The sequence below is a fragment of the Hypomesus nipponensis genome, chromosome 25, assembly GCF_054491055.1.
Source record: "Hypomesus nipponensis isolate SF chromosome 25, ASM5449105v1, whole genome shotgun sequence".
NCBI classification, from domain to species: domain Eukaryota; kingdom Metazoa; phylum Chordata; class Actinopteri; order Osmeriformes; family Osmeridae; genus Hypomesus; species Hypomesus nipponensis.
The window spans coordinates 9,323,286-9,341,696 of NC_140385.1; the positions used below are offsets into that span (position 1 = coordinate 9,323,286).

An 18,411-nucleotide genomic window follows, 5' to 3' on the forward strand; every position below is an offset into this window, starting at 1 on the left:
AAGGCACTTCATCCTACATGTCTCGGGGGGGAATGTCCCTGTACTTGCTGTAAGTCGCTCTGGATAAGAGCATCTGCTAAATGACTGAAAATCGTGCATCAATGTAAGACAGCACACATACATCTCACACTGGCTGCAGATCCTCAAGCAAGCGCACAAAATCAGGCTCCGTGGTGTGATGCGCCGTGTGAGAGCATCTCGAGATATGGGCCAAGAGATTGAAGTGATTTAACTCACACGGTCAGCAGAATCCATCTCCATAGCAACTTCATCTCTGAGGAGAGGTAACATTCATGGGGGCTCCCATCATTTATCCTCCTAACCTGAGAGCGTAACCTCACTGTAGATCATGATGGTATCTGTATGGGGATGTCAGCCAGACACTGCCTTTTACATGGGTCTCATGTGGCACCTTGCATACTTCTTGTATCAAACTTTATTCTCCAATAGTGCATACTCACATAGTAATGCAGAACTAGCCATAAATTGAAAGGTTATTTGGGTTAAGTCTTATACTTTTACATTGGTAATTACAGCGGTGTTCATCACCATTATTATCATCATCATCATTATAACTTTATCATCACATTTTGCCATGTGACTGGATCTGACTTTGATCCAACAAGTTTTTGGACATGGATTTAGTCTCTTTGTTTGACGTATGTCATTTATGTATGACAGGATGTCAGCATGTTATCTGTATCACTTCTGGATGTTGTCGTGACACACCGGAACACACTATATAAAGCCGACAAATGTATAGAAAGTGTATAGAAAGTTAAGACATGGTCCAAATGTCACCAGGTCTTATGTCTCAGCTTGGTAACAAAAACTGTACCAGGATCCAGTGGAGGTGTTGAGCAATATTTTTCAAGTGTCCAGCATGACTCACGGTGCCCTTGAGAGTGACACACACACACACACACACACTTTCCATCGTTAATAACAACACCGACGGCGGTAACGCGCGAGGTCACTGCCCTCAGTGTCGCCATCGTGGAGGCTTACATGCAGTCTCCCGCCGACCATTATTAACACCTTCTCTGCAGACGTCCCACAGAACCCCCCCCCCCCCACCCCCCCCCCCCCACCCCCCCCCCCCCACTCCGCTGCACCTTTCACCCCACCCCCTGCTGTCTTAGGGTAGCATAGAAAGTCCGAAGTTGATGCCCTTGGCAACGTGACATTCAACACAGGCATTTGGTGTTTCGGAGCCAGTGGGAAAGCTAGCCAGAATACAATGTCAGAATTGGCATCGGCCTGCAGGAAAAAGTGACTTTCCCTTGCCATCTGGAAAGGTTGTGTGGAGCATTAAGGCGCTCCCTATCTCCTCATCAGCCTTGGTTGAACATGTGGTGTTCCTATGGGGTCGCCTCCCTTCTGTGTACGCACAGTTTTGGGGGGACATTGCCTAGCCTTTTTTTGTATGGAGCAACATTCAAGCATAGTTCATGCGTTACTCCAAAGAATCATATTGCCCACGTTTGGGGAAATAATGGGAATTTTGGGTTTCTCGCAAACAACACACTTCAGTTTCCTCTTCCTTTTCGTCTTCCAGACCCAGTCCCAGATCGAACCTACTCCCGCTCTGCCTCCCCACCGGAGAACGGTTTCAGACAGTACCTGGAGACCCGCATGTTCAGCAGCCAAGGCAAAGGCCCCTCCAGGACCGAGAGAACCCCCCACATAGGGGGCAGGTCCTCCTACGAACCCCCCCGCTCCCACTCCAGCTCTAGGGTGCAGGTACTCCCCTCCACGGCTCCCGGTGGTGGGGGTGGTGGTGGGGGTCACTACGGCCGGAGGCTCGACCAGCCATCCAACGGCTACGACACGGACAGCAGCCAGGACTCTCGGGTGCGCCAGGGGAACGGAGAGGCCAGCCGCAGCCGGCCCAGCCGGCCGTGGAAGCCCATGCGCGAAGCGCTCAATGTGGACAGCGTGATCGGCGGCGGGGGCGGCCAGGAACGGCGGCAGCACAGTCCCCGGCGGAGACCTTCCGGCCAGGAGAGGGCGCTGTCCCAGGAGAGAGAGCGTGACCAGGACAGGACCTGGGGCGGCGGCGACGGGCGGGACGAGCGGAAGCCTAAAAGCCTGATGACCATCTACGAGGACGAGCTGAAGCACGAGACGGGAGGAAGTCGCAGCTCGCTGGACTCCGAGGGCCGCGGCGGTCATGGTGACAAGGACAGGTCGAAGGGGACGGCCACCCTAAAGGTGCGCAACGACAACTGGAAGATCCAGCGGACCGAGTCGGGGTACGAGAGCAGCGACCGGTTGAGCAACGGATCAGCAAACCTGGACTCTCCCGTCGTGGAGAACCTAGCATCCAAAGACCTGAAGACCACAACTGATGTGTATCGTACAAGGTAAAATAAACCTCTTGGTTAATTTCCCTTGTGAATGTGTTTATTTTGTTTCCCCCTTAATATTTGGACTTGACGTGAAATTGGAGGATGTAAGATATATTTACTCCAGTGAAAAAAAGGGCTGATTTTCTGCTGTTTTCAAACACCTTTCACCTTTAGTGAACAGGCATCATTCCACACCTGAAGCAAATATTCCCGTTTGTCTCGTGTGTTATCACCCGGCTGAATGTCTAACTCACTGCCATTTCTGAATAATTAAACAGCAAAAACTATCTCTTCTAACAATAGCGAGCGCTTTTTTACATAAGTGCACACAGAGCAGATCTGGCCAGGTTATTGTGCTAGGTCGTCATTTGTTGGAAGGGAAGTGCCAGTTGTGGAGGATAACGATCTCAAGTAGCTGACAACTGTTTGCCTCCCAAGGGGCAGTCAGTCGATGGTTGACCCTGTTCTGACGAGTTTGCATTATGCAAAACATTGTTTAATATTTGTAGACGACACTTAAATGATTGATTATTTCAGGAAACTAATGTGGACAAGATATCTGAATATATATATATATATATTTTTTTTAAGTGTTTAAGAGGAAAAGTTTAAATTTCGATAAAAGTTTATTTGCCGTGCATGTCTAAATGTAAGGGGAAAACACATCCGTTTCTGTGTTTCTTTTCGATCCTTCCTAAATGATGTGATATGGTAAAGCAATGCCTCAATCTACAAGTTAACAATGTTGAGTTTCCTTAATGCATGACGACGATATAAAAATAAAGATGGACGCAGGCCACTTATGTAATAAAGGGGACAAAACGGTGTAATGGATTAGTATCCATTACACTATAGTGAATCACATCAAGTGGTTGAGTTGAGTGGGAGGGGGGCTTATTTCCCCGTTTACGCCATCCTATTTAGATCCAACTTAATCTCTTTAAAAGGTTGCTAGCATTCAGGCCTGAATGCCAAGATGTGTAAACATACATAGGCATGACTTTGTCACGTAGTGTGGAAGTGAGTAATTTGACAGGTGTGTTTTTTAGGGACCCAAACCCTCAGCGGAGAAGGGAGGATTCAAAGGCAGACCTCTTGCACTCCTCACTGTCGTACGGTAAGACAATACCAAAACACCGTCTTCCCTCAGTGTACTGTGCAAAACTGCATTTTGACTCTACAAACTCTAGGCTTTAGGGTCTTTTGGTCCCAAAAGCAGATTTGCATAACCATTTTTGTGTGACTGCATAGTCACACAAAAAATCATGAAAATGGGCAAATATTCTTGTTTTTAAATATTTGAAATCACAATTCATTTGCTAAATTTTGGGGGGAAATTATTCTGTAAAAAGAGGTATTTCAGGCTTTTAATCTAGCACAAAAAAATTGCCTCTGGCGCCACAGACAGGGCCATAATGAAACACAAAAGATAAAGCTTTATTCAGCTCAGTTAAGTTCCCTTCTCCCTGACAACTCCCAGAAGTTTGACATGTAATAAGGTACACAGATATGAAGAGGGCAGCTGATTTATGTTCTCATCAGGAGCGGTAAGGTCAGTGCTGGATGAAAAGGCTGCAGTATGGAAATACATGTGCTGCTTCCTCATTCACTGAACTTGACCTTTTTTTTCCCGAAGTAAAGTTAATGGCTGTTTTGCAGAGCCCAGTGTAATGTGTCCAGCAGTGAGCTATGAACATACTGTGTGCATGAGGTCTGCGGCACTAACAAAAATTAATTCATGTACTACTGGAGGTTTTTCGTGAGCAGCTTCATCAGTCAAAGAACACACGAAACAAAACAAGAAACAAGTCCCCATGTCGAACTAAAGGCTTTAAGTACAAACCCTCTGAACACAAGACAGGTCCGCAACTAGCTAGAGCAGCTATTTTTAGCCTCAAGACAGGATAGAGAGATTAGTTTACATGAATAGCAGCAAATGGTTCACCAGCCGGACACCCCTCACACTCTCCACTCATCATCACGTGCCTAGCATACGATCTATCGTAGCAAGAGGGAACACGGTATCCCCAAAAAATAAATACTGAAAACAAACGGCAATTCCCCGAATTGGAATCCATGCTGTTTATCCTCACAAAGAAGGGATGATGAGCGAGCAGGCGGTGCTCTCCCAGCTGTGCCCAGACAGGCAGAAAATGCCCCGACCAGGCCTGTCAGAAGGTGGCATTCACATGATCACGAAAATAAAAAAGCTATTTTGCGGAGCTCGCGCATGTTTTCTGTGACCAGTTTATCCTGTGTTTTAAAGCAGTAAATGTGCACCAGATAAGCAGAGTGTGAAAGCGAGGACAGTGAAAGGAACGTCATCTTTCCTGCTAATTTGCGATAATTGCCATTCGCATGGGGTGAAACGGCCACTGTGTTTATATCAGAGCGAAGGTGTCTTTTCGTGAGTTTGGTGAGCTGACAAATTCAAGCGGAAAAGGGTAGATTTTAATGTCGGTGCCGTGTTGGCCCGTGAGAGCCTGCGTACGCCCAGCGGTCCATGTGGAAGCGGGCCCTGGCAGAGAAACAAACACTTCTGAAGCATTGATGTGGTTTTCACCGTATTTTTCAGCTCTGCCTTTTGATATCCCCTTTATTATTTTATTTCCTGGAATGGCCAACCCTAGCAGTCACTCACTTTTAATTCTAGAATTGCACCAGATTTATTTATTTTGTACATATGTTATATCATATAATATACATATTTACTGGAGTTTAGTAGCTCTGACAATATACATGATTTCTAAAAATGTATGTATTTCCATACTTCCTAATATTTGATACTTTGTATGCAATTACTGTTTTGGAGCTCTGGAGATATATCCACTCCCCGACATCATACTGCAGTGACAAATTACAGCAAATGTGTTTGATGGCAACATGACTCTAGTGTGGTAATTATATCTTATGCAGACAGATCTGAGACCTTGCATTGCTCAGATGCATCACCTGCTCAAATCAGACAGCAAAACGACAAAGGCCATTTTGACTCATTGTGGCCAGGGGTCTAGTAAACATTGTTAGTTTGTTTGACACATAGAAACAAACATGAAATATGTCTAGTTGAGCTGTCCAGATGTTAACGTAAATGGCAGCGTGGCATCCTTGCTGCTTGGACCTGTGTTGTCAGATACCTTAGAGAGACATTGTGTCTGGCTGACCGCTGGAAAAGGTCAGGGTGGCTGTAAGTCCCCCACCTCAAATGTCTTTATCTGGGCAGCAAATCATACGCTCGCTCGATTTACTCTGATCGGCTCCCGCTGTTTGCCAGACTTTCGCCTGGAGAATGTGGAGACAGTCTCTTCATTGGCCGGGGTGATCTGCTAACATCACACTCACTAACTGACCCTGTCGAAAAGAAGTAGCCATTCACATAATATCATAACTTGTAATAATCTGGGTTGTATGTGCGACCGCAGTGAAATAATGCTGCTTTTGTTTCTGTGCAGAAGAAGAAAATTGGATTGAATAAGTATATCAAAGTGTGTTGAAGTATGGCATGTGTGTCCAAATGCGTGCCTTTTGGTGTGTGTGTGTGTGTGTGTGCGCTGCGTGCCTTGGCTCTACTGTCTCTGCCTGTCGAGATGAAAAGAATGCCTCTGGCTCCCTGCGGCGAACCAGGCTCATTCAAAGCCATTTCCGTGTTCAAGAGGGATTAAAAGCACCCTGTTTGCCTATTCAGACATTCACATTCATCCTCCTTTTTTTTTATCTACACGTGTCTGAAAAGAGATACTATTGAATGCACTACACTCTGAATTCTTTATTAGTATTTATGAAAGGATGAAGAGATTAATATATTAATATCCATTGTGGTTATGCGCTGTCTCAGTCCTATGCCACAATATGATGTGCATGTGTGTCTCTGACTCAGGGCATTGGGAGCGGAAAACATTACCTGGCTTCAAACATCGTTGACGGCACTTAACGAGTCCAGTGACTGATGTGCTAACCGTAGTGTTAAGGCCCTTGGATGAAGCCCCATTTACATCACATCGTTTGGCTTAATGGTTCCCAGACCAGGGTTGAGTCAACATTCACATAAGCCAAATTGAGTGGGTGGATTATGTTAAGTGACATGGTCTGATAAAACACTTGATCATATTTTCATATTCAGCAACATGTTCTCAGGTTGGGGTTAATGGGCATTTCCCACCTAAGGACTTTTGTGAAATGAACGTTAATTAAAATCACAACTTGGGTACTGGCCTGATTTTTTTTTTTTCTTCTTCTTCTCGATTTTATTATTTTAATCTCACTAAGTGAAAAGGATGTTGAGTGTTTCAGGGTTGGTGTTGCGCACACACACATTCTCATTTGTTTGTGTCAGGCATACTGTGTCAGAGTCCACGTGCTTTCTGGTGACACACAGTAAAAAGAGCTATATGTAGATGGCAGCTTTTTGGGGGATCTCATCTACCAAGAGATGGCTTTTAAAATTGTCAAATGGTTGACATTTATGCAGTGCACTCACTTTCTCTCGTCTCATAATTGAATCGCACAAAATGCGCATGAAAGTATGATTGATGCTAAGGTTTTTAAGGACCGCAGATCAAGCAGAAATGGCGTGCCACAAATCTCGACTCGTACAGTCGTGAAATTGAAAAGAGTTAAGTTGTCTCATTTTGCTGCATCAAAGAGCTGTCAAAATGTGCTTCCATCATCTTTCATTTGTGGTCTTTGTGTAACACGTTGGAACTGCAGGCTGTCTCAAAGTTTCCAGATTCAGAGATGGAAGTGGACATTGATTTGGTTTCATGACCATGATCAGTCCAAATTCTCTTTGGCTGTCTACATTTACCAGAAAAAAGTTTTAAGGGGGTGTGACTCAAGGACAGTATCGTAGCTCAAATGTTATCCCAGCCACTGGAGGGTGATTTCCGTGATTAACGTCCGGTGAATCTAGCATCTTCATACGGATCCTGGCGGAGGACTGAAAGGGCAGCACACCAGGGAGCATTCTCCAGTCCCAGCCACAATCTGCGTGCGCAACTGCCGTATCGTGTTTGTCCAAATGATCTCATGTGCCCTTTAACGCAGTGAGGGGACTGGCTGTGCTAACTGTTAACTGTGGAGCCCACCCGAGATAGGTGAAAACCTCAGTTAAACCCAGGCAGCCCCAGTGCCCAGCTCCGTCTGGGCGCATCACCGATTTCTCACAGCCCCGTAAAGGAGGCTCTTGTGATTCACAATGCTTACGAGAGAGACTCTTGAGAGCACATCAGCTTTTACACGTCGTTACACAACAGACCTGTCCCCCCGGGCTCTCTCTTGGCATCGGCCCACATGACCATAAAGGGGATTTGCTAAAGAGCAATGTCGCCCGGCCTGCAAACGGCATCCCTGCTTTGCTTCTTTTTTTTTTTTTTTCTATGGATATTGTTACCGTTGCTTGCCAACATCGCAAATCAACAGCATCAGACTGAGAATCGCCACAAGGACTTAGTGGCTTAAACACGCTGCAGTGCATCGGGGGTGGGGGGGATGCAGAGCTTGGAGGCAGACCCTAGGCCTAATTGCATGCCAGCAGAAGGGATTTAGACACTAATGCTCCCGGGTAGCACATGAGAGAGAAATAAAAAAGAGAGAGAGAGAGGGGGATAGAGAAAGGCCCACGGGTCGACCATCACAGACGCACCTAATCCACTCACTCTCTCCCTTCTCTGTCTGTCATTTGTTCTCTCTCTCACACACACACACTCACACACACAGTGCCACGCCTTCTTCCACGTTCTCACCTTTGACCCTGCGCTAACCGCACGCAAGCCCACCTTTTCAGGCAGCACAAATCTCTCAGAAAAAGAGCAGCCTAATAGAATTGAGACCCGAGATGATGGCTAAGCACGCACACGCACCTCTGCGTGACCGGTGAACTGGATGGCTCTCTGTCCAGAGTTTATTGAGCTCAGTTGCAGCTCCTCTGCCTGAGCTTCCAGCAGCTCAGACACACAGGTCCATCCCCAGCCATCTCCCCCGACCACGTCACATCACATGACTGTAACTCAGGGCATGACCAGCCACATGTGTACGACTCATGTTGCGTTAGCTAACATTTGGGGTCTAGGCCGGAACCAGGTCCCTCAGAGGGGCCCCTATCCTCTTGTCGGGCTGAGACAGGCCTCTCTGCTTTGATATTTCCTCTATTCCTATTTGACCCCGGGTTGGAAACAGTGTCGCCCTCCCCATGAAGTCTATGTTCAAACACAGCTGCTCAGCAGATGAGGCGCCCTCCGGTGGCTCAAAGGGGAAGAGCGAGCCCCTTAGCCAGGGAAATTTCCTACACGTCTTCCCCTCTTTCTCCCTGCTCTCTCTCTCTCTCTCTCTCTGTCTCTCTCTCTCTCCAACTGTCTTGACAAGTAAAGTTGAAAAAGGCACCAGGAAAGTGCCACACAGCAGATGATGGTGCTGCCCTTCAGCTGTAGTTTGAGTGCTTCAGAGCCCTAGCTGTGTCTGTGAGAGACAGTGAAGTACTGACCAAGGGTAGGTCAGATGGATACATGATTGACTTCTTTTGCAGTGTGAAGTGTGTGAACCTACTCACACACATCCTTCTCTTCCAGGCGAGCATCCAAGAAAATCTCCTGACCTTCAAGATGGAATTCCCATGTTGCCTAGTCCAAATATACAAAGGTAACACATGCTATTCCTTCCATATTTTTTTTAAAATGAATGGCAGCATGTGAGAAAATATATACAATATTTTATTTATCAGTATACAATATGCAAATCTATAAATGACTAAATGTAAAATGATAAAATGTAAATCATGAAAAATAGAAACTGCATTAGATGTTGGACTGTTTTGGCTAAACAGTGTTTGCTTATTTGGAAGCAAATTGATGGGTCCCCTCCCTGGTGCAGGACAAGAGCCTTCAGATACACCCCCGGGTTGCTGGAGAGGAGAGACGACGTGGAAGAGGAGCAGGAGGTGGACAGCAGCCCCCTGAGCCCCGCGCCCCCCTACCTGGCCAAGACCAGCAGCTCGGAGTGGAACAGCTCCGACGACCTGGCCGGACCCTTCTCCGAACAAGACGACCCCGTCCTCCCAGCCCAGCCACGCTCCCGCAACCTCCCCCCGCCGCTGCCCACCAAGACCCCGGGCCCCCGGCCCTCCGAGCTGGAGCTGGGCTTCCTCGCCCCCCGCCGCCTGGATGTTCCGCCCCGCCCCGGCCCCGCGCGGAACCAGCCCAAAAGCAGCCCGTCCACCCTCCCCCTGCGCAGGTGGATCGAGACGCCCGCCGAGCACAGACACTCCTCGGACGCCAGCTCCAAGTCGGGCTCCTCCGACCAGGACCGGAACGAGCTGTCGGCCAGCGAGAGCGAGGAGAGGTACCCCAGCCCCCGGCCCCACGACAACGGCGATCCCGACTCCCCCGCGCCCAACGAAATGGCTCTTCCCACCACCTACTTCTCAGTGGACAGCTGCATGACGGACACATACCGGGCCAAGTACCACAAGAGACCCCTTCTGTACCTGATGACCGACGCGAAAGGCGGGGAGCGCACCTCGTCCGGGGAGAGCGACCCGGACGAAGGCGGGCTCCCTGTTCCCGCGGCCCAGCCCGCGGAGCTCCCCAAGGCGAGGGCCGAATCCACTTACTCCACGAGCAAGCCCACCGCCAAATGGTACCCCGTCACTTCGAAGGGACTGGATGAACATGGGTATCTTTGATGGAAAAACGGGTCCGGTGGAATAATAGCAGTAAATAGCCAAACCCACTCGTCTCCCTCATGGACTGTGCTGACAGCCTTGCCGGGATGATGTTGAAATGCTTCTACAGATGGCTCTTCAGACAGCAAAACGTAGATCCAGACGCCAAAGAGATTGTTCATCGTTGTTCAGCGAGGCAGTGAATGAAAGTGTAGCGTGTCTTCAGAATGGGATGGGTCCTTGGTGACTCTGCCCTGCAGTAAAGGTTTGTGCCTCTAGATGGCGCTGATTATGCACAGAAGAAAGCCAAAATAAACAGCTAATAAAGAGGAACCATACCCTCGATGGTAGTATGTTGTTGAGCAAGGAAACATCTAGCTGTTGACCCAAGGGTTGGCTGGCTAAAGAATGTCTCTCTACAAGCCACTTCCCCCTCAAGAGATTAAAAAGTTCACTTATATGTAATATCCCTAACTTCTATGTAAGTAAGCCATGGAATATTAGTAGAACTTTGTTGAATCACCCTCGGTCCTGGCGGCCCTCCTAGGCCGGCTGTATGTTTATGTGATGATACAACGTAGAGGGTCATTCAGCCTCGAGCAGGTGCCCTCCTGATGACTTTTAGGAACAAGGGTTTTTGGTAGATTGTAAATAGTTATGATAGTCACATGTATAGCAGCAGCACTTTAAGATGGACGCCCTTAGCTCCTGGTAGGGCACAAGGTGAAGAGGGGGTGAATGTGTTCGATGTTGGCTAATTCAAGAGGCAGTCTTAGAGCATTGTGGCGCACGTCCTTGCTGCCTTTTGCCCCCCCCCCCCCCGCTTAACTGTGTTAGGACTTTTCATTCCATGTTAGGAGAACCTTTACTTGCACACTCCTTCCAGTTCATAAGCTTTTGTCCTTTGTTCGTGTCGATTCTTTGCACCCGAGGTTTAAGGTTTTTACGTGAGGGAGTTGACATCTCTCCAGTAAGTCAGACGAATGCTTCTTTGAACAATTTGACTTCCTTAACAAACCTGCTTGTGTAGCGGTGAGAGTCAGTCATGGTCTGAAAGGATTGAAGAGTGTCTTAATGTGCTTGAGGGGTTTCTCAGCAGGGTGGGTTGGAGCAGGACCCCAGAGATCAGCCGTGCGGTGTGTAGATTTACATGTTCTTTTTCGTTCAGTTTGGCGACTAATTCTGTAAATTAATGTTTTTGATTTATTTCCGTGTTTTATATATATATACATATATATATATATCGCTCACCAGATTTGATGCACAGTGCCTTTCTATTTTTCTATGTCACAAGTTTGAATAGGAGCCATGGGTTTGTACAAAATGTAATTGGAAATTCTTTTATAATTTCATTTGTATTGATTAACAAGTGTTTAATAAACAATTTAATTTAACCATAACAAAGCCAAGTATATCTGTTTGTATACGATTAATAGCATTCATCACAAAGGTATTTTTTTACGCTGTCAAATCAAATCGCTTTCTGTTTCCAAAGTAATGTTCAAACATCTTGACCTCTTCTTTTGTCGGGGACGTCTTTATCAAAAGCATTAACTTAACATATGTATCACAAAACAGCCCTTATTCAGAAATGATGGCATTAACATTTCACTATGAATAAATGAGACATGCTTTATCAAATTTTGATAAACACTAAACTGACACTAGCCCAGCCCTGTCGATGGATTGGAACAACATTACTCTGCTACCATCTGCTGTACATATGACTGCATGGCAACAATGATAAGAACATATTTATACTGTAAATGAATAAGAGTACTATTATTTACAATTGCTTTTATTAACAAAATAGCAACTCAAACAGTTTTAAAGGATGGTCAGCCTTCTTTTAAAGACAAACCCAACCTGTCTCTCAGTTGCTGATTCCAATGGTATGAACTTTGCCTTTGACCAGACTGAAAATTTTCCAGCAGCAGTGCTGGCGTATTTCTGGCATTAGACGCAACATGGCGCAAAACACATCAACAGAAGGCTGTATTTGGTTTGCAAACCATTTTTTATGGACGTGGTGGCAGCAAAGCCCTTTGGCACATCAGCTCACATTGTAAACACTACCAATACACAAACAAGGCTTAATCCAGTAAACCAGTTATTACATCTGTTACAGTACGGCAGTGATGTAGGTTGACTAAACATAGAAACGTGACAAAAAAAACGTGTAGGGTTTTGGGCATTTCTTTTTCAATAGTTTTAGGCTTTTCATGAACCATAATTTAGCACATTGGACACAAACGTTGTTTTTTTGTTTAAATCAAATATTGATCATGAATGCAAGCCTCTTGGTCCCCACAGATGTTGTTCATAAAGGGAAGTTCATTAATGGAGACAGGTCGGCTATTCATTAGAGTTACGGTACATTAGCCATGGCTGTGCTCAATTTGAAGTTTGCCAATTGTAGATTAAAAGTGCGGTGTTCTGGCACCTTTCATCAAGCTAATGCTCATTTTAAACATTAAAAATATATTTTAAAAATATGTTAAAATGATTGTTTTACAATGCAATTTAGGATCAAATCCTGGCAAGGTTTTTTATAAATGAGCCACCATGGTTTCTAAATTAAATTGACTGAAGCAAATGATGAGTTATCAAGGATTTACTAGACTGTAGAAGGCATTGTTTATCTGGATAAAAATGTGTTTATTGAGGAAATAAATATTGTGGTGAATACGATACGCAATTACATAATAACTAAATAAAAGCCTGCTGTCATGACATGTCATGCAATGATATCCTGAACAGGGAATGTCATTGTGGCATACTTTATCATTTACATTTTTTGTCATTTAGCAGGAGCTGTTATCCAGAGCGGCTTAAAGTACGTACAGGGACATAACCCCCAAGGCAACTAGGGTGAAGTGCCTTGCCCAAGGACACAACGTTGTTTTTCACTGCTGGGAATCAAACCGGCAACCTTCTGATTACTAACCAGATTCCCTAACCGCTCAGCCACCTGACTCCCATCGGCTATATCGGCAGACAAGTTCAAGTTCTCAATGATTAATAAAACACACAGAAAATGGTTTTACCCTAACATTTACAGTGCTTTTCCAGTCCACTCTACTTCCTATCTACACAAGCCCACGGTATTCAAAAGGTGCCTTATCCTGAGGAGCAACACTAAATCGTTTTACTATTGCTAGAAGTGTGCAAATCAATGACATAAATAGCCCCATTACTAACCCTAACTGTCAGTGAACGACATTAGCATGAAGTTGGTTCGTCTCTAGGATGTCATTTAGAAGGCGACATCTTCAGAGGGGTGGGCCTACTCAGGAGTCACAACTGTGGCCCCAGCTCCTGAGGGATGGGGGGGGAGAGGGAAGAGAATGAAGGCAAACGATGTGGGTTTTCATTCGCCAGATGGGCAAATCTCACAGCTAATTAACTGACTAAACACGTGACAAGGAAAGGTCCTCCCTGATGAAGCGGTAAAGTCTTGGCCCTGTAATTTATGGGCAGCGTCAAATTCCCCAGACGCAGCCGCCATCAGGACAGAAACGTGGTCTGGAGAGCGAGAAGGGCTGCTCACATCGTAGGTCGACAGAAAACAAGCATTTCCTTGTTTTCCACTCTATTTTGCTAAACAAAACATTTTGTATTTTTTTATTGTTGTATATTCCTTAAAATATGCATTGTTCATTTAGTTGATTGGATTGACAATAATTCCATTCAGTAAAATATGATAAAGGCTTGAATTTTTTAGTTTACGGAAACTTTCGAGCCGTGTGGCTCATGTACAGTGTATCCAGATGCATTTTTAAACAGATACCAATACTCAGAAATACTCAATCATGACCAACATGCAAAGCCACTGGACGAAGCCTACACACAGGGGCGCCAACAGAAAACAACAACTAAAAAGTTGATCGTTTATATTTGTTTTTCTATTTATTTGGAATTGTCCCAACTTTTCCCCCCGATACGGCGCCCTTGCCTACACACTTGCAGTCCTGTATCCCACATCATGCGTCACCCATTCCAACACCGCACTCCCACTCCTACTCTGTCACCTTGTCAAACTAGAAGGCAGGGGGAGATGTCACCAGGGTAGGCCCACACCTTTACACGCTGTCACCGATAAGCATCCCAAATTCCCTCTCAAAGGCCTGCACAAAATGAAGCACTTTGGAGAGAGTAACATTAAAAAGGCCACAGTTGGCAACAGTGATAATCCGGGAATATTGGAAAAATGACCAGATAAGAGACGCAATCCAGAGTATACTTTTGACTTGAAGGGGAAGCTTGTCCCAGCTAGACAATTCTATATTTTATATACTACTTCTGTTTTCATACACGGCCATCCATCCTCTCATACAGGCTGACAGGGGGGCTGTAAACTTTCCTTCGCTTGTTACTGTTCATCCCTTCACAGCCATCCTTTTATTCAACCTCTAGAGGGCAGCTTGGCCAACATATGACAAATGACACCGCTCTATCGAGCACATCCATGTTTAAAGTAAACAGCTTGCAAAGGAACTCATGTTCATATACAGACAGGAATCACCACATTCCCTTGCTAAGAAGTCGTGAACTTGACCCTGGATCTTTTCAGATGACTATATTTTTGTTATATCACATGGATTAGCATGGCTAATTCTAATCTTGAGGTGTTCTGTCCTAGGTGGTAGGACAGAGTTTGCAAACCACAGACTTCCCAATACCTAGTTGAGATATGCAGTGAGGGTTGTATATATGTGTGCATCATCTGTACCATCAGGGTGGGAGTCTACTGCAAGGGTTATCTGTCACCAAGTTTCGATGTCTGAGGCTTAGCTGTCTGTGTATTTGAAGTGATATTTGAGTTTGTTTGCCTGTGAGTGTGTGTGTGAGTAAGAGGCTGTGAGTGTGTGTGAAGGTGTGTGTGTGTGTGTGTGTGCAGGATCCCTGTCAACATGGGCTCCTCCTCCGCAGCTGGCTTACTTCATTAGGAGCCGTCAGCTGAACCGGGGCGGACTGTCAGAGGCAGGCTCCGGCTTCCTCGTTTCCCTCTCTCCCTCTTCCTCTCCCTACCTCTCGCTCGCTCACAGGCCATCTACATGTGATTTCTTACTCTATCCACCCCCATCGCCCTGTTTTTTCTCTGCCTGAGTTTTCTCCTAATCTACCTTCCTTCTCTCTCCCATCCTGTCTTCATCCTCTCATTCTTTCTATTCTGCCTGTTTGGTTTTTGTCAGACCACGTTCTGTATTAAACATTTTTATTTGAACAGAAGATGTCATGGAAAATGGCCTACCACTAATAAAAGCCCCCAGGGTCTGAGGTAATTATTTTGGGAAGAAAAAAACTTGAATAAAACCCCACCTTTCAACCTTCTTTGAAAGTAAAAAAGAAAAACTAAAAACTAAAACTAAAATCTAAAAACTCTGGATGAAATGTACGAATAGAAATGCTAAAACTGTATGAATAGATATATTTTGGAGAATCTCTGGATGTTTTTACTTTATTTTATTTGAACAATAGATGTCCCTGTACCTTAGGCCACCACTAGTAATAGGAGCTGGGGCCTGGGAAGTATTTTATAGATGTAAAGAAAATCTTTACAGTATTTACAAAAAACGACCCTATATTACGGCTTTTTAGCAATATCCAGCTTTTATTTTACTCTTTATAAAACTGGTCCCTGGACCTTAACAAGAAGTGAATGCAATTTAGGAAAAAAGCTACATTTTGGGCTATCTTTTTGGGGAAACCCCGACCCCCAAATATTTTTTGGGAACAAAAGATGTCCTCTGACCTCACACCTGAACCAATAATAACTGTGGCCTGGGAAAGCATTTTTAGCGCGATAACTCACTTTACATTGTGTCAAGTAACCACTGTACTGTATATATATAAAAACAATGAAAATGACATATTCAAACAATAAATAAAAAGTCCCCCACCCCCCCCCCCCCCATCTCCCTATTCATCCATGAGCTCATTTTACATTACATTCATTTAGTAAAAATCATGTTTTTATTTGGATAAGATGTCACTGGATCTTTACCAACCATTCAACCTTTTGGTAAATTCGTGCCATTGGTTTGGAACATCCAGAATCAACTCAATTCAGAAGGTGAAGTGTCGTTCACATCAATGTGAGTTTACTTTTCACCTTACTACCCATCTCCACAAGGGGGCAGTGATGTATCACATCATGTGGCCTCAAACTAAAGCTGCTGCCAGGACTTGTGGACTTCCACACGTCTCTTCCTCACCCAGGCATCCTCATCTGCATCAGAAAGCATCACTGCACCGACTGCACGGTGCAGAGACACAAGCTAAACCTGGGAGAGGGGAAACTACATTTCACATTAAACTACACCAAAAGTGTTAGGGTTAGGTGTGCCAAGCTGCTAGGGTATGCGATGAGATCAGTCCCCATGGGGGTCTTCGTGCCATCCCGACACCCTGCGAATGCATTTGCGATAGCTTCACGTTGCATGTCGTCCTTTTTGGTTTTAAAGCGCTCAGTTCGAGGTCACATTTCTGTGTTAATGACATGTCTTGATGGAAAAGCTCAGTTCCTCACAGGCGAGAGCTCAACATGAGGATTAGCGTGGCAGAAAGAAAGAAAGAGAGCAAGGAAGACAAAACAGAGGACTGGAGGGGCTTTCATGAATAACTGTCTCGGTTTGAGCTTTTTCGCTCTGCTACTGTTGAAGTGTTTAATAGCTTCTCGAAAGGTTTAATCCCTTTGAGGCAGAGAACACTTTTTTTTTTGTCCGCTAATCATAATCTTTCATAATTTCCTCCCAAAGAGGTCAGACGGTATTAACATATTAACACTCTGACCCGTGGCAGTATTCTAAATCAATCACGTCCTATCCCCACTCAAGCCCAGTTTAATGACAACCCCAGCTGTAACATACATGGACCCTACGAGAGGGGTATTTAGTTCAGACTGTGATGGCAGTCAGAGTTCTGACCGGAGTTCCTGCACAAGGACGGAAGCAAAACGAGTACCAAAGAGGGCACACAAGATTTCCAGATTTTGCATATTAAAGGGGACATCTCCTTTCCGTTCCACTCCTGAAGGCAACCTGCATGGTCCTTGTGTTGCACCTGAAGTAACTGAGGTGTGTTGTATACTATATTTCCAAGAACCAAGTGAGGTGTCATGACTATATACCCTGGTGATGTGGGGGTCACTGTTACTACCTCCATGTAATCCATCTGAAACCTCTTCTCTCTATGTCTCAGAGAACCGCGATTCAATCCCTCGACCACTGCAAAGCTTTCCTTTTGTTTGAACGAAACACCCCAAAGGTGTTTGAAAAGGGTTTCTGGATAAAGTGATCTTTTCTGTTAGACAGTTCCGGAGTTGCTCGATACATTTCCCATCATGTTATTATTTGACTGCAACTTTGTCGGAACTTAGACAGCAAGGAGCCCCCGCACATTAGCCTGGCCCTTTGGTGCAGGGAGTGAGGTAAACATCAGCAGGCAGAAGGACTTGATGGCCGCTGTACTCTGGAGTGGGAGTGGGGAGGAACGCAACGCACCACTTGAACATCCAGAAATCCTGCTTTTTCCCCGTCTCCTTGGTAACCGTTACCTGGCTGCCCTTGCAACCGCTGTGCCCGTCACAGTTTCTGGTGAAAACGCGTTGGTAAAGGAGTGAAACGGAAACCAGGGTAAATATATATTAATGTCTGGAAGGGCGGGAGCATTTGCAAATGGCTGTGAAGTCTGCAGGCTTAAAAGGGTTGATAACCAGGGATTATCACACCCTTCCCCCTCAAGCAGCTTTGCTTGTGTGTGGTTTGTATGGGTGTTGTGTGTCTCTGTGTATGTGTGTGTGTGTGTGTGTGTGTGTTTTTGTGAGAAAGTGTGTAGGTGTTTCTGAATGTGTGTGTATGAGAAAGTGTGTAGGACTGTGTGAGTTTGCGTCTGTCTGTGTATACGCGTGCGTGTTTGTGTGTGCACCATGAGCCGTAGGATACAGACTACAGATGCACTCTCCGACTCCATCCTGCATATTAGGGTCGTTTATGTAACACCTATTTGCATAATTTGCAACAGCGCAACAAAAGCCTCACGTTATCTTCCCCAGCGTGTACAATCAGCCCGCTAATAATCTACCCTTCAATCATCCTGGCGAGTGCATGACTTCACCAATCAGTGTTTGATGCGCTCACGAGGAAAGCCTTCTTGTTATCTTTGACACAAGTCTCAACAGACAATGGCAGCGAGTCTGTATGTGGGGAATGCTGTAATCCAACACACATTGTTTGTTGCTATGTAAACAGTTTCTAGTGGTGTCCTTGCTCTCGGCGGCTGTCAGGCGGCTGATTGACAGGTTGTGAAGCGTGAGCCGCTGGGCTTCTAGGAGACAGAGGTCACAGGGACTATCAGACTGACGCATTAGTCAGATCCAGTCGATGCCTGAATACTACCATGCAG

General features: G+C 45.5%; 1 protein-coding gene across 4 annotated transcripts in view; it reads left to right on the forward strand.

Annotated features, from left to right (window-relative positions):
* The window catches only part of usp53a (ubiquitin specific peptidase 53a), a 43,336-nt gene extending 31,927 nt beyond the window's left edge, over window positions 1-11,409 (forward strand). For all 4 annotated transcript variants that reach the window (XM_084691435.1, XM_084691432.1, XM_084691433.1 and 1 more), the window contains exons 13-16: window positions 1,559-2,366; window positions 3,401-3,468; window positions 8,915-8,984; window positions 9,216-11,409. In XM_084691435.1, the coding sequence (XP_084547561.1) occupies window positions 1,559-2,366; window positions 3,401-3,468; window positions 8,915-8,984; window positions 9,216-10,026 (1,757 nt within the window). In that variant the 3' untranslated portion in view covers window positions 10,027-11,409. The remainder of the gene's footprint in view (window positions 1-1,558; window positions 2,367-3,400; window positions 3,469-8,914; window positions 8,985-9,215) is intronic.
* Window positions 11,410-18,411: the final 7,002 nt, after the last annotated feature.